At 42.7% G+C, this 13222-nt stretch overlaps 1 protein-coding gene across 11 annotated transcripts in view; it reads left to right on the top strand.

Annotated features, from left to right (window-relative positions):
- Window positions 1-13222, top strand: part of MPPED1 (metallophosphoesterase domain containing 1) — a 435376-nt gene that overhangs the window by 247209 nt on the left and 174945 nt on the right. For 2 of the 11 annotated variants that reach the window (XR_004540102.1, XR_004540103.1), the window contains exons 1-2: window positions 994-1496; window positions 12630-12867. Coding sequence is in view for 9 of the 11 variants with exons in the window: in XM_033951634.1 (XP_033807525.1) it covers window positions 12716-12867 (152 nt within the window). In the remaining 2 variants the exon portion in view is untranslated. Of the gene's footprint in view, window positions 1-866; window positions 904-992; window positions 1497-1590; window positions 1800-1839; window positions 2231-3334; window positions 3358-12629; window positions 12868-13222 lie in introns of those variants that run through there. The other 9 variants (XM_033951634.1, XM_033951632.1, XM_033951628.1 and 6 more) reach the window with 8 other exon arrangements.

Here is a 13222-nt window from a genome sequence, read left to right as displayed (position 1 = left end):
CTGCACAGACACTTTTCGGGGAATGACGTCATACCCCGAGGGTTCATAACCCGAACACAGTCATAGCACAGCCATCTTTTTGATCACATTGAGACGTTACGGCGTCCTGCTTTAAGGTATGTCATGTGGCTTCTGAAGTTTATTTTGTAGCCTTGCTTTACTTCCAGCATTTTGATGTAATTTTCTTTTCTGGTTGTAGTTTTGATCGGATTTTGTTACACCCTGAGGCAGCAAGTTAGTGAAACGCTGGCCACCGTCGGTGTACCGATCGAAGAGATAAGTAGAAATTTTTCTTCTATCCAGCAAAGACAGTCCTGCTTACAGTTTTTTGAAATTGGGAGTCTTATAGAGGTTTTTGCCAGTGAGGTTACCAACCCAACCACCTTGTCCACCATTGTGGTGGTGGGAGGGCCCCTGTCTGAGGCTTTTCCTCTAGTTCTATCTGAACGTTCTCCCAAACTGAAGCAGTACTGGCTATTATTGTTATTATTTTGCATGACATCATTGCATTCATAATTTTGTGGAAGTGTATTTATCATATATATTTGATTTTTCACAACTCCGAGTATTTTGTGCTACATACCCTAGGTACGCCACTGCATCTGTCATCACAAACTGATGTCTTTGTTAACAAAGAACTCCCTCCCCCCCCCGTTTCCCTAGAATTCGCTCACAAATAGCTTCCTCATTTTAATCCTCATGTTCTTCCACTTTACCCTTAGCAGGGAGCTAAGGCTGTTTCTATTGCACCTTGTCCCCTCCCATCACACTTACAGGTGATTCTTGTAGACAGAACAGGGGTGAGACTAGAGAGTTCACAGCCTAATATAAAATAATTTAAATGCTCGCTCAGTCAGTCCCCCTTGCACTGCTTGGAGAGGAGGGAGCATAAAGCAGAACAGGGTATTTTGGGGCCTGAGACATTTCCTGGACTGACCAATACAACTCACACCTTTTCACCCACTTTCTGGGGGGGGGGGGGGGAGAGGTTGTTTTGGGGTATTTCTTTATTTTTTGTTGTTGTTGTTTTGTATTAAGTGCATTATAAGAGAGTTGCAAAGTTCCAGACAGCCTAGTCAAGCTGCAGTCTAAAAGAAGTGGAATTTTTTTTAGCAGCTTTCCCCCTAGAGATCCCAGGTGTCTTCTCTCCTCCCAGCAACGACCCCTTAAAGAAGTCGAAGGGAAAAAATAACCCCCAAACAAGCTGAGGAGGAACAGGAATCCAAGAAAGGAGGGGCAGACTACCGAGCAAAAAAAAAAGCACGCACACTGGCGAGGGAAACAAAATAAATTACCTTGCATGCAATAACCTGGCTCCTTCCCGCGCAGTCTTTTTTTTTTTTTTACCTCTGTGAAGAAAAGTATCTGAGGAGACTCACGCTCTGTTCCACCTCAGAACAAGGGGGAAATGCGCCTTTGAGTGACCCACGCTGACCGTTTTCCCCCTACCCCTAAAATCACAAGCCCCTTGGAAAGAGTTTCGGACGCGAAAACGGGTAGGTGGTGGTTTATCGTCACACAGTTTTCTCAGCCTTTGACCATCTTCGACGGAAAAGAAAAATGCTCTTTGTGTATGGGTTGGCTTTTTCAAAACACTGTGTGAAGCGAGCCTAGTGGCGGATGCAAAGAACGCGCTGGGGAGGGCGTGAAGACAGAAATGCCCCCGCGTTGACCGTGTTAAAAGTGACGCCGCCGTCCGTTGGTCTGTTGGGGAGTTAATTAAAGTACGTGAAGAGCGTCTTTATTCGCGTTTCTTCCAGAAGAAAAATTGCGGTAACGGCACCGTGCAAATGGCAAACGTCAGTCTAGGGTTCATTTTCCTAAACTGTGTTTCACGGTTTTATTTCATTTACAAAATAAATTTTGTGCGAGAGGATGGTTTTTTTTCATCCCCCCTTTTGGGATGGGGTGGATCTCAAATGTCTTTATGGGATGCGACCTAATGATATTTTGGAGAAACGGAAAAGATAGTGTCGGATTTCTTCCAATTCTGTAAAGCCAAATATTTTATGCCAACGCTGAAAATGTGCTATTGTTTTCGGGAATTGTCTAGACTTAACTGTTACAGTAATATTTTCTAACCTGTTGGAAGTACGTCTCCCCAGAAATTTCTAGTGCCTGAATATTGAAACTCCTTACGGTAGGGCTATCCTGGATTCTCACTGTGCCTTGGGCAGTGATGGTAAAATGTCAAAGCACCATAAGAAAACTTCCCTCTGTCTACACTACAGTGAGTGTGTCTTAGTCTTCTGCATAGAAAAACTGCTCTGTCAGGGCCGTTAAGTATTTTTTTAAGGCAATCTTGACCTCGGTGTCCTATAAAAATAGGCGTAGCTTATATTACTGGGTTTTATTGCCATATCTATTAAAAAGCTGAACTGACTATTTTTGGGTTCAGTGCATCTATATCAGTGGTCTCAAACTCAAACCCTTTGCAGGGCCACATTTTGGATTTGCAAGTATTTGGAGGGCCTCAGAAAAAAATAGTTAATGTCTTATTAAAGTAATGACAATTTTGCATGAGGTAAAACTCCTTTATAGTTTATAAATCTTTCCTTTTGGCTAAGTCTTAATAATAATATTGTCATTTATAGCTAAAGAGACATATGATCAAGTCACTGTTTTATTTTACTTTTGTGATTATGATTAACATACAGAGGGCCTCAAAATAGTACCTGGCGGGCCGCGAGTTTGCGACCACTGAACTATATGTTGTAACTGCTTACAATGACTTTTGATTCTTGCTTGCAATAGTTAATTAGAGGCTAAAAATGTTAGTGGCTTGTTTTAACAGACACTGTTTTTTTTCTGTTAAATCTGTTTGAGTAGGTAGGCAGCTACAGTACGCCTTTAAACCAATTGCCCCTTCCATTGCTTTGATATAGTATGTGTTGACAAAAATTCAAGGCGATCTTTCATTCTAAGGGAATTCTACCCCCCAAGGAAAACAAACTAGAATATGAAAATAATTGGCCTTATGTGAATCTTACAGCATTAATTCTACAGAACATATTTCAAGGAGTTGAACATTTTTTATTTAGTTGGATTTAGCTCCTTTTTCAGTAGTAGCTCTTGATTAGGATTACTAGATTTTTGTCCAAAACGAGGACATGTGGCCCCACCCATTCCTTCCCCCCTCCAACCCTGGCTCCACAAACCTCCTTATTTTCGGGGTCTGGAGGGCATCTGTGCGTGCGACACAATGATGTCATACATGCGTGTGATGTCATCATGTTGCATTCGCGCATGTGTGGATGCCCTCCAGACAACGGACAAACTGCTGGGTTTTGAAAACCTGTCTGGACGCCCAGAAAGTCCTCTATAAAGAGGACATGTTTTGGTAAATCCGAACTTCTGGTAATCCTACTCTTGGCGAATTTATATTCAGATACACTATGTGTTTCTCTGTCCCTAGAGGGCTTAAAATCTAAATATACAATTGAGGCAATGGAGGAGGGTTAAGGGGTAGACGCAGTATACGGTGTCTAAATTTGGGTGCCGAAAAACCAGCATGGAATGCTGTTCTATAGTATATAAAGGACGTGCTCCCTATATAGAACAGTGCTAAAGCGCAGATTTTGTGCCAAACTTTGGACACTGGAGTTACGCTTGCTGAAACCTGGTGTACATGCTATGCCCAAGATGGACACTGATCCCAAGAATTCTGTAATACTTTGCACATCTTTAGGGAACACCTCTGACCTGCCAATGGTCACTCTCTCTTTTGAGTTGCATGTTATATGATTTGCTTGCAGATCTTTATAGAATAGCACTTAAGATGCATGTGCAAATCTGCGAGGAATGTAGAAGACATCATTTACTTTTCAACTCTTCCTTCTTGCATCTTCAGTTACTGCCCTCCTCAGTTTTTTTTCTTCTGCAAGTGAGTTTAGAAGGTGTCTTTTCATCTGCTCTCTAAATTTCTTATTTTCGGGGTTTTATCTGACATTTTGTTCAAAGCTTCGGGTCAGTGTTCTCCCCAGGGCCTTTCAGCCGGGCGCTCCGCCCAGCTAATTTAGATGAGCGCCCGGCTGTAATCTCGATCGCAATCCTGCTGCTGCCGCCTTCTGCTCAACATTAAACAAAAAACAAAACCTTCTCACCGGCTTGGAGATTTACCGGGCTGAATCGCAGGAGCCTGACTTTTTTTTTTTTTTTTTTTAGTTTTTAACGCCAGCAAGCGACTTGAATCCATGCTCCGGGGCTCTAAAGTGCATGCCGCTTCCCTCCGAAACCGGAAGTCACGTCCCGAGGGGGGAAGAGAAGGGAAGTCGGCATGCACACGCCCCGGAGCATGGGTTCGCTATAGGAGACAGGTTAGCTTACAACTTGCTCTTGCTTGCTTCGGGCTTTCCTCGCTGCCGGGTCCTGCCTACTTTCTGTTTCCGTAAAGGCAGGACCCGGCAACGAGGAAGGCCCGAAGCAAGCAAGAGCAGCGAGTTGTAAGCTTCCTTCCGTTGCTGACTTATGGAAGATAGGTCAGCGATGGAAGGAAGCTTACAACTTGCCTTAGTCCAGCCCTGCACAACATGCGGCCCAAAACGGATCTCACTGCCGATATGGCTCTCACTCCGCCCTCCTTTGAAGATTAGCTCAGGAGGCAAAATTTAGCCCGAGATCAGACGAACATTAAAGGGCATCTGAGCAGATTGAGGAGAACATGTCCTGTTTTTCCATGCCTAAAAATACCACCTTGCCTAATGTAATCTCTGATCAGATCCTTAAGAGTGATGCAACTATGTATGTTGGACAGTCTCCTCCAGTAAACAGAGCTTTAAAGCCTGCAGCCATACAGAACCAGATGGTCAAAGGGCTCCGAAGTGTAGTATTGCCAAGGGATCTGTCTCACAAGTTTCTGCTGCTGGCACACAGCACAAGAAATAGAGACTTGTGGCATTCTGTGTGGAAAGCTGATGCATAATGAATTTACTATTACCCATGTAATAGTGCCAAAGCAGTCTGCTGGACCAGACTACAGTACAGTGATATGGGGAATATGGAAAAATTATTCAGTGTTCAAGATCAACATGATCTCCTCACAGAAGAAAGATGGAGAGAAAGAGAGAGGCAGATACTGGAGAGAGGGGGAGAGAAGGGAAGACCATGGGGTGGAGTGGGAAGGAAGGAAGGAAAGGAGAAGAGAGAGATGCCAGAGCATAGGGGAGGGGTGGAGACAAAAAATGGAGGGGGGTTGAAGCTGAAATAAATCATGTACAAAGGAGAGAAAGGGCACAGGATATAGAGTTTACTGAAGAGACATAGAAAGAGGGAAGATACCATATGGAACAGAGAGAGGGCAGACACTGGAGGGAAAGGCAGAAAGGGTGGACAGTGGATGCAAGGGGCAGAGATAGGGTGGACAGTAGATGGAAGGGGTAGAGAGAGGGTAGAGGCTGAAGGGGCAAAGAGAAAGGACAGATGTTGCATGGAAGGGAGCGAGGACAAATGCTGAATAGAAAGAAGAGAGTAAAGAGAAGATGACTAAAGCAGAAATGACAAAAGGTAGAAAAAAAAATATTTTTTTTGCTTTACGTAGAATCAAGTAGTATTGTAACTGTATTGATTAAAATTTATCAATAGGAAATGAAAATAAGGCAATTTTGGGGGGGACTAAACCCCTTTCCTCAGATCAGGACAGGATACCATAACAGCTGTATACTATACTGTCTTGAAGAAAGATTTGGCCTCTGAAAGCTAATTGAAAAATGGATTAGTCCAATAAAATGATATTTTCATATTTCTCATTATTTGTTTTATTTCTATTTGTTAATTTGTAAAGTGGTGACTTATGTAGAAGTTTTTTTTCAAATTTACATCTACTGTCTTTATATTTTGCACAGTATTAGGGGACATGTGTCACTGTTTCTGTGGTGTTGCATTATATGAAGAATCTGGTTTCTACATATTTCTATTTTTAGTTTGTGATTATTCCATATTGGGCGAGGATGTATCTGTGTTCTGTGTGTATGAAAAGGACATGGCTTTCTGTTAGCATCGACTACAGGATCAATTGACTGTGTAGGATCTGGTTTGTTTAGTTTTCCAATGCGTGTGTTGGTGTTCTAGTGCTCACTGCAGTGTTTAAGATGCTGCCTTTTCCTAGATGCACCCTTATTGTGTGACTCATGGATTATTACTAAAAATATCTTTTTTTATATAGAGGAGGGGGTTGTTAAAAAAATGATTAGCACTGGCTGTCATATATACTAGTTACACCACTGGATTTAATGACCCTATTCTAACTTTACTGTTGACGTAGGTGTTGTCCCCCCCAACACACAGACACACACATTATAAAGAATTAAATTAAAGTTGTATTATCATCAAGCAGCTTTCAAATGACATTATAAGCAAATAAAAATAAAATATTTTAAATACATTGCTAATTATTTCCTCCATCTTTACCTATACTGTTTTGCCCTAGCTCTTACTTTGCACTATAGCAAAATAAAAAAGAAGCAGATAAAGATCAATCACACAGGTGCCCTTCAAGGCTCAGTAACACCTCTCCATAAATTATGTGGAAGAGGTCTGGAAGTGGGGATAGCATCTATTTCATATCCTCAGTGAGACCTCAGGAAGGAACCTAGTGATCAAAACATTATTAGAGGTGTTGTACAGCCATTTCTTGTATGACTGGATGAGCTATATTTATCTTTTTTTTTTAGTTGTTTAAATTCATGCAGAAATAAATGGTTAGATTGAACCTAATGACTTCATTAACGCATTTCCCTTTTTTAAACCTCTATACCATTTGAAAAAGGGTGAATATCTAATTATTCACTTCTAGAATTGGATACTTCTTAGATTTAGTAAAAATATTCTGGCACAAGTGTCAAACCTTAAAAAAGGAAGTCATATCGAGCATTGGAAAATAATAATAATTAACTAATAAAAATAGTATACATTTAATTTTCTCCACTACCAAATTTTCCCGCCCCACCCCACCCGGCTACTTTTTCATGCCACCCGGCTGGAAAAAAATTCTGGGGAGAACACTGCGGGTGCTATAGAGGTTCCCAGTATTTCTGGGATAACTCTGCCTGGGAGAAGCTACAGACTCAGTATTCTGAGGTTTGTAGTTGGGCGGGAGCACCCTTTCTGTAGGGCACCTGTATGGCCAATCTGCCCTAATATTTGGCTTGGGGTTCAGCCCCCTGGGAGTCTGCTTGCCCTAGTGTTGTTTGAGTGCAGGTTGTATTTCACTCTGTGCTGGTTAGGAGACCTTGCGAGTGTTGGCTGTGTCTCCCCATCTGAAGAATCGTATGGAAGCTGGTAAGGTAGAGAGTTTCAGGCTTTTCAGCCTGTATAAAAGGCAGCCTGAAGAGACAAGCCCCTGGACATCCTGCTTGCTTATCTGAGGCAGAAAAGCTTCTGGGGCTTCCTTGAGGGTCCCCACTTGTAAAATCCTGTTTCCTTAGTAACAGCAGTAGATGAATCCAGAGATTAGTGAGATTGCACACATCTGCCAGCAGATGGAGATAGAGAACTGATTTGCAAGTGCTCCTCTTGGATGGAACTTCTCCTGCCCAATTAGATTTTTCTTTCTTATAACAAAAAAAAGCAGAGACCAACTTTGCCAGTATTGGCAGTATAGGGAGGAGTTGTCTTCTTTCATCTCGAAGGCTCTGCAGAGTCTTAATATTTCACAGGAGAATCTGCAGACAGTGGTAGCTTCCACCCCTCTCATGACTGTCACCAGAAAACTTCCTAAAATGTTTCCTGTTCCATGAGGCTATGCAGGAACTCATTCTGGTACAATGGTCCATGCCAGAAGCAGGTCTCAGGGTGGCGAAAGCCACGAGACAGGTATACCCGGTAGCTTAGGATGAGCTGGAGAGGTTTAGGCTCCCGAAGGTAGACACACTGGTGGCAATGAATCTAGACCCATAGTCTAGATTCAGTGTGTTTGCTGGATGTGCGTAGAATACTTCTGCACTATCTTGAGCTTACTAATGACTTTCGACGTTCTGATCACCTTTTTATCCTGTTCACGGGACGCAATAAGGGGATGGCAGTGTCCAAGGCTTTGGTTGCTTGCTGGGTCCGGGAGGCTATTGCTTCCACATATTTGGTGGCAGGGAAACAGTTGCTGATGGATCTCCACACTCATTTGACCCGTTCAGTGGCTACTTTATGAGTTGAGTCCAGGGGATTTTCCTTGGAAGAGATTTTTAGGGCTGCGACTTGGTCATCCTTGAGCACATTTTTGAATCATTACCAATTGGATGTGGCTGTACGGGCGGAAACTTCTTTTGATGCTTCAGTCATTGTGGATGTGGTGTTGGATTCCTACCCTGTGTAAGGATTGCTTTGCTACATCCCATTAGGAGAGGATCTGATTTTGTGCAGGCTTTTGAAACCAGTCGTCTTCCTGCAGGAACTAGATTTAGAGGTTCCGCAAACTTCTTTTACACAGCACTCGCTGTTAAGTAGTTCCAAGACCCAGATTACGTTTTTTCCTTCACATCCTGAAATTACTATGATGTTGACGGAGCATTGGGAGATCCTGGAAGGTTCCTTGCAAGGGGTTAGTGTGATGGCAAAGCTTTACCCCATGGCTTCTGATTTCCAACAACTGTTTGCGACACCCAAAGTGGATTCCTTGGTGGCACAGCTTACGAAGTGTACTTTTCTCCCCAGTGAAAGAAAGGTTGTCCTGAAGGATGCTCAAGACCGCAGACTGGATTTGATCTTCAAAAACAGTTTGAGGTCTTGGCTTTGGGCCTTAAGGCATTGACTTCATTTTTGGTATGTGCCTGCCATAAAATGCTTCACCATAAAATGCTTCGGAGGAGAACGTATACTCCCAGTCAAATCTCTTTGGTGTCAATTATGTCACAGACGCTATGTATGACATGTTTAGAATCATGAGCAAGGTGTCTCCTTACTCTGTTTCCGCCCATAGGATGCTGTGGATCAGATGATGTGCAAGGGGTTTGGCTTTGAAGGCCACATTGAATAACCTTCCTTGTAAAGGGCAAATGCTCTTTGGTAAAGGGCTGTATGATCTTATGACCAGTGTAATGGATTGGCGGACTAAGTCTCTCCCAGATAGCCAATCACGTGCCCCTAGAGCAAATGTGTCAAACACAAGGCCCGTGGGGTGAATCCGGCCTGCCTGGCTGTTTTATGTGACCCGCAGTGACTGTGTGCCTTGCAGTACACCAGGGGTGTCCAAACCGTGGGCCGCAGGCGGCCGGCTTGAGGGTGATCTGGCGTTTTGCTAATTGTCTGGCCGGCTCCCTTCTCCTCATTGCTGCAGTCGTTTCTGTGCACAAAGCCGTGAGTGGCGGCTCCTTGCGCGTCCCGCAGTTCACTTGGAAGCCTTCCCTCTAATGTTGCGACATCAGAGTGAAGGCTTCCGATTCAGGCGTGGGACGTGCGTAGGAGCTGCCGCCCACAGCTTTGTGCACAAAAATGACTGCGGCAGTGAGGAGGAAGGTAAACACCCGCCAGAGGGAGACAAGTATTTGAGGCACAGAATGGACAGAGGGAGGGAGGGGGGCATGTTGGGACTCAAGAAGGAGGGAGCTCAAAACATCGGACAAATGATGGAAGGAAGAAGGGAGGGGGCATGAACTTGGGACATAGAATGAAGGGAAAGAGGGAGGGGAGCATGAGCCAAAGGATGGAAGAATGATGAGAATGAAAGAAAGATTCTGAGGTGAGGGAGAGAATAGAAAGGGAGAATTGAGTGTCAGAGAGGAAAAGAGAAATGGTGCACATGGGGAAATGAAGAAAGGGGAGAATTGGGCATAGACAGGGAGGGAAATAAAATTTTTGGGCATGGTGGTGGGAGAGGAATGAGGTAGAGATGCATGGGGAAGAGAGAGATGTCAGACCACTGGAATGGGAAGGACAGAGAAGTGCCAGACCATGGAATGGAAGGGAAGGAGGGGAGAAAGATGCCAGATTGCAAGGAGGAGAGATGCCAGCCCGCAGAAAGGCGAGTAAAGAAGGAGATAGATGTTAGACCTCAGGAAGAGGGAGGGAAGGAGAGAGAGATGCCAGACCATGGGAGAGATTCCAGACCATATAAGGGAGGAAGGGAGAAGATAGAGTTGTCTGACCATGGGAGAGGGATGAGATGGTGCACAGGGATGGAGGGGAAGGGGAGACAGAGGGAGGAGAATGTGCACAACAACGGGTGCGACAGGGAAGAGATAAGAAGAAATGCTTCTTATGGATAGATGGGAGGAGGGGAGAAGAAAAAGGGAGGAGATGGTCCACATGGATAGATGGGAAGGGAAGACATGGAAAAGTAGATAGATTTTGAGAAGAAAACAGAAAAATGGAAGAAAGTTGAATGTTAAAAGTTAATGCTAAAGAAGAATGTATGACAGAAAGTGAAGGAAAGAAAAACAGCAAATAGATAATGTGGCCCTGGATGCACAGGTAAGAGCATAGAGAGAGGGAAGTGCAGCCAGAGACTGAGAAAAGATGGTTTGAAAAACAAAATCACCAGGCAACAAATGTAGGGGAAATAATTTTATTTTCAATTTTGTAATTGAATTTTGAGAATTTACATCTGCTGTCTATATTTTGCTCTGTTCAGGAAAAAAATGCATTTGTTTCTATTTCTCTGGGATTGTACTGCATGCAGAGTCTTGGATCTTAGGGTTTCGTTTATATATATTAGTACTTTTAGTTTGTGGTCCCTTATTTGCATAGGGGTTATCTGTGTTCTGGTAGGAATTAATGTTGAGAAGCATATAGTTTAACTTTGTGGTTAACTGTTATGTGTTAATAAGATTATATTATGTATATATATGAAAAATGAATGGAAAAAATGGTTTTACAATTAGTACTATTATGGGGTGGGGTCTGGGGCAGAGATTGGGCAGGGTCTAGCCTGCAACTTAGCCTGTGTTTTAGATTTTGGCCTCTTAACGTGATTGAATTTGACACCCCTGCCCTAGAGGGTTGAGTTGTGGCTCCTTTTGAGGCTATAGACAGGCTTCGGTGAACTTCGCTTCTTAGAGATCGTTTCTAAGGTAGAGGCTTGGTACCTCTGGTTGAAACTCAACATCAGGTGGTCATTTGGCAACCAATTCAAAAAAGTTCCAATGATGCCAAATCTCTCCAGTCTCTTCTGAATAGGCAGGAGACTTGAGGAGGGGCCTTAAGCACCTGGACCAATCAATATGCACCAGGAAGGGGCAGGCCTGCCATTCCAGTGAATGCGGGCCTGCCGGCTAGATGCAGGAAGGACCTGTACAGCCATCTAAAAAAGGTTAGGGGGTCTGGGTGAGCTTGGGGGGTTCCGGGTGGGCTACCAGCAGGAGGGACTGGGTGTCAAGGGCATCTCTTCTTCTGGCGATCATTGCGGGTGGCTTCAGGGGTGGCCTGCAGGAGGGCCCGGGCATCCCTCCTGCCAGTAGTCTTTGCGGTGGGGGGGGGGGGGAGAGGGAACGTGTTGCCTGGGCCACTAAACTGATCACAGCAACCACGATCAGCTCAGTGGCATGATCGGAACTTATACCTGTTTTCACTTTGTCTAAGTCAAAACGTATAAGTTCCATCCAGGCAACGTCGTCAAACTTTCGATTATCGCTACAGGACGACTAAGTTTGGTCGGCCCACATCCCACCCACCTCCTGCCCTAACCACTCTTCGAAAAATGCCCCTTTTCGCTCTGGACGCACAGCGACAGTCAAGAGAACTAAGATGCTTCTAGATAACGTCTAAAACCAGTTTCGACGGTACTTGGATGACCTGTTTTATAGGTTGTCCAAGTGCTGATTTAGGCAGGTTTTTAGATGTATTTTCGTTTAGATTATGTACCTCTGAGCGTTTGTGGTTATTGCTTTGCAGTTACTATTCCACAGCAATCTCAAAATTATCCAGTAAGACAATTTTTCTTTAACATGTTTTAATAAATTTCACCATTTCAAAAATGCTATAGATTTTAACATTTTTTAAATTGTTTCCCAATGCACAGTATTAATGTTTTACAGTAGACCTGTGAGAAATATATTCCATTATTAAGATGGTTAAAACTATTTGGGCTGTTGCCAATGGAGGAAATGTGATACTCATTTCCAAAGATTTCTTGCAAACATATTATTACATAATGCAGTGTGAGTGAGATTGTCAGACTGATATTTGTCTCGTGTTCATTGAAAGAACAATTGACTGCATTTACAAAGTCCTTTGGAAAATCCTTTGCAATTCTAGTAAACAGAATTTCTGAGACTAAGCCGACACTTTTGAGCAATCTAAAAAGCTTTTTTTTGTTTGCTTGTCATAAGCTTATTATTACCTTTCTGCATTTTTTAGCTTCCAGGGTATAAACATTCATTAATATTTAAAAGTAAAATAAAGTGTGTACACTAAACTGTAACACTCAACATTCTTTTCTAAATCAGGATACGGTATATCATGGATTTAATTTTAAGTCTAAAGTGTTGCTACACGTTATACCATGTATTCTGAAGTCTTTTTTTTCATAATAGTATATTCATCAAGCCATTGAGTTGGAAATGTTGATAATGAGTTCTTTGAGCAGTTAGCCTTTTTTTTTTTCCTTTAAATCTTTGCTTGAAGTTAAATAAAGCAAATGTCAGACAGATTAACTGTCAAACTGTTATGCTCTATCTCCTAAGTCTGCTTTTATTTTTGAAAAGGGGAGTGTTCTGAAGAGCTAAGGAGTTGCAATGGTCTTCTGTCGATGTGGGAAGATAGCAGCAATGATGTTTAACACAGTCTAGCTATGGCTTTCACCCAATCACACTTTATGGCAGCAAGAAGGCATCACCATGGCAGAGTCATAATTGAAGTGGATGATTACAGTTCAAACCCTACACAAGCTTTCACATTCTACAACATTAACCAGGGACGCTTTCAGCCCCCACATATACAAATGTAAGTAGTTATAGTTTTGTAATTTTCTAGCACAGTTTTAAAGCTTTTCTTATTTGTGACTGTTCTGTCAGTATGGAACAGATTGGTCAAAATTAATTGACAGCATTTTATTTTATTATCATTGCAAAAACTTATAAACAAGCAGGATGAATATTAAACACAGTTGATGGAAAAACTCTTGCTAGCATAATTTATCCTTAGTGCTTCCTATGTAATGTATCAAAGAATGTATTGTTGGTGGTAATGCATTCAGAGAAAAAGTTAGCTCTTTTCAGTCCTTTAGTAATGTGCATAATCATGTGCTTGGCTTCATAGTTATGTGAGTAAAGATATCAAAGATATATAAACATAGTAG

Source organism: Geotrypetes seraphini, chromosome 7 (genome assembly GCF_902459505.1).
Source record: "Geotrypetes seraphini chromosome 7, aGeoSer1.1, whole genome shotgun sequence".
Taxonomy (NCBI): Eukaryota; Metazoa; Chordata; class Amphibia; order Gymnophiona; family Dermophiidae; genus Geotrypetes; species Geotrypetes seraphini.
This window is presented reverse-complemented; position numbering and strand designations above follow the sequence as displayed.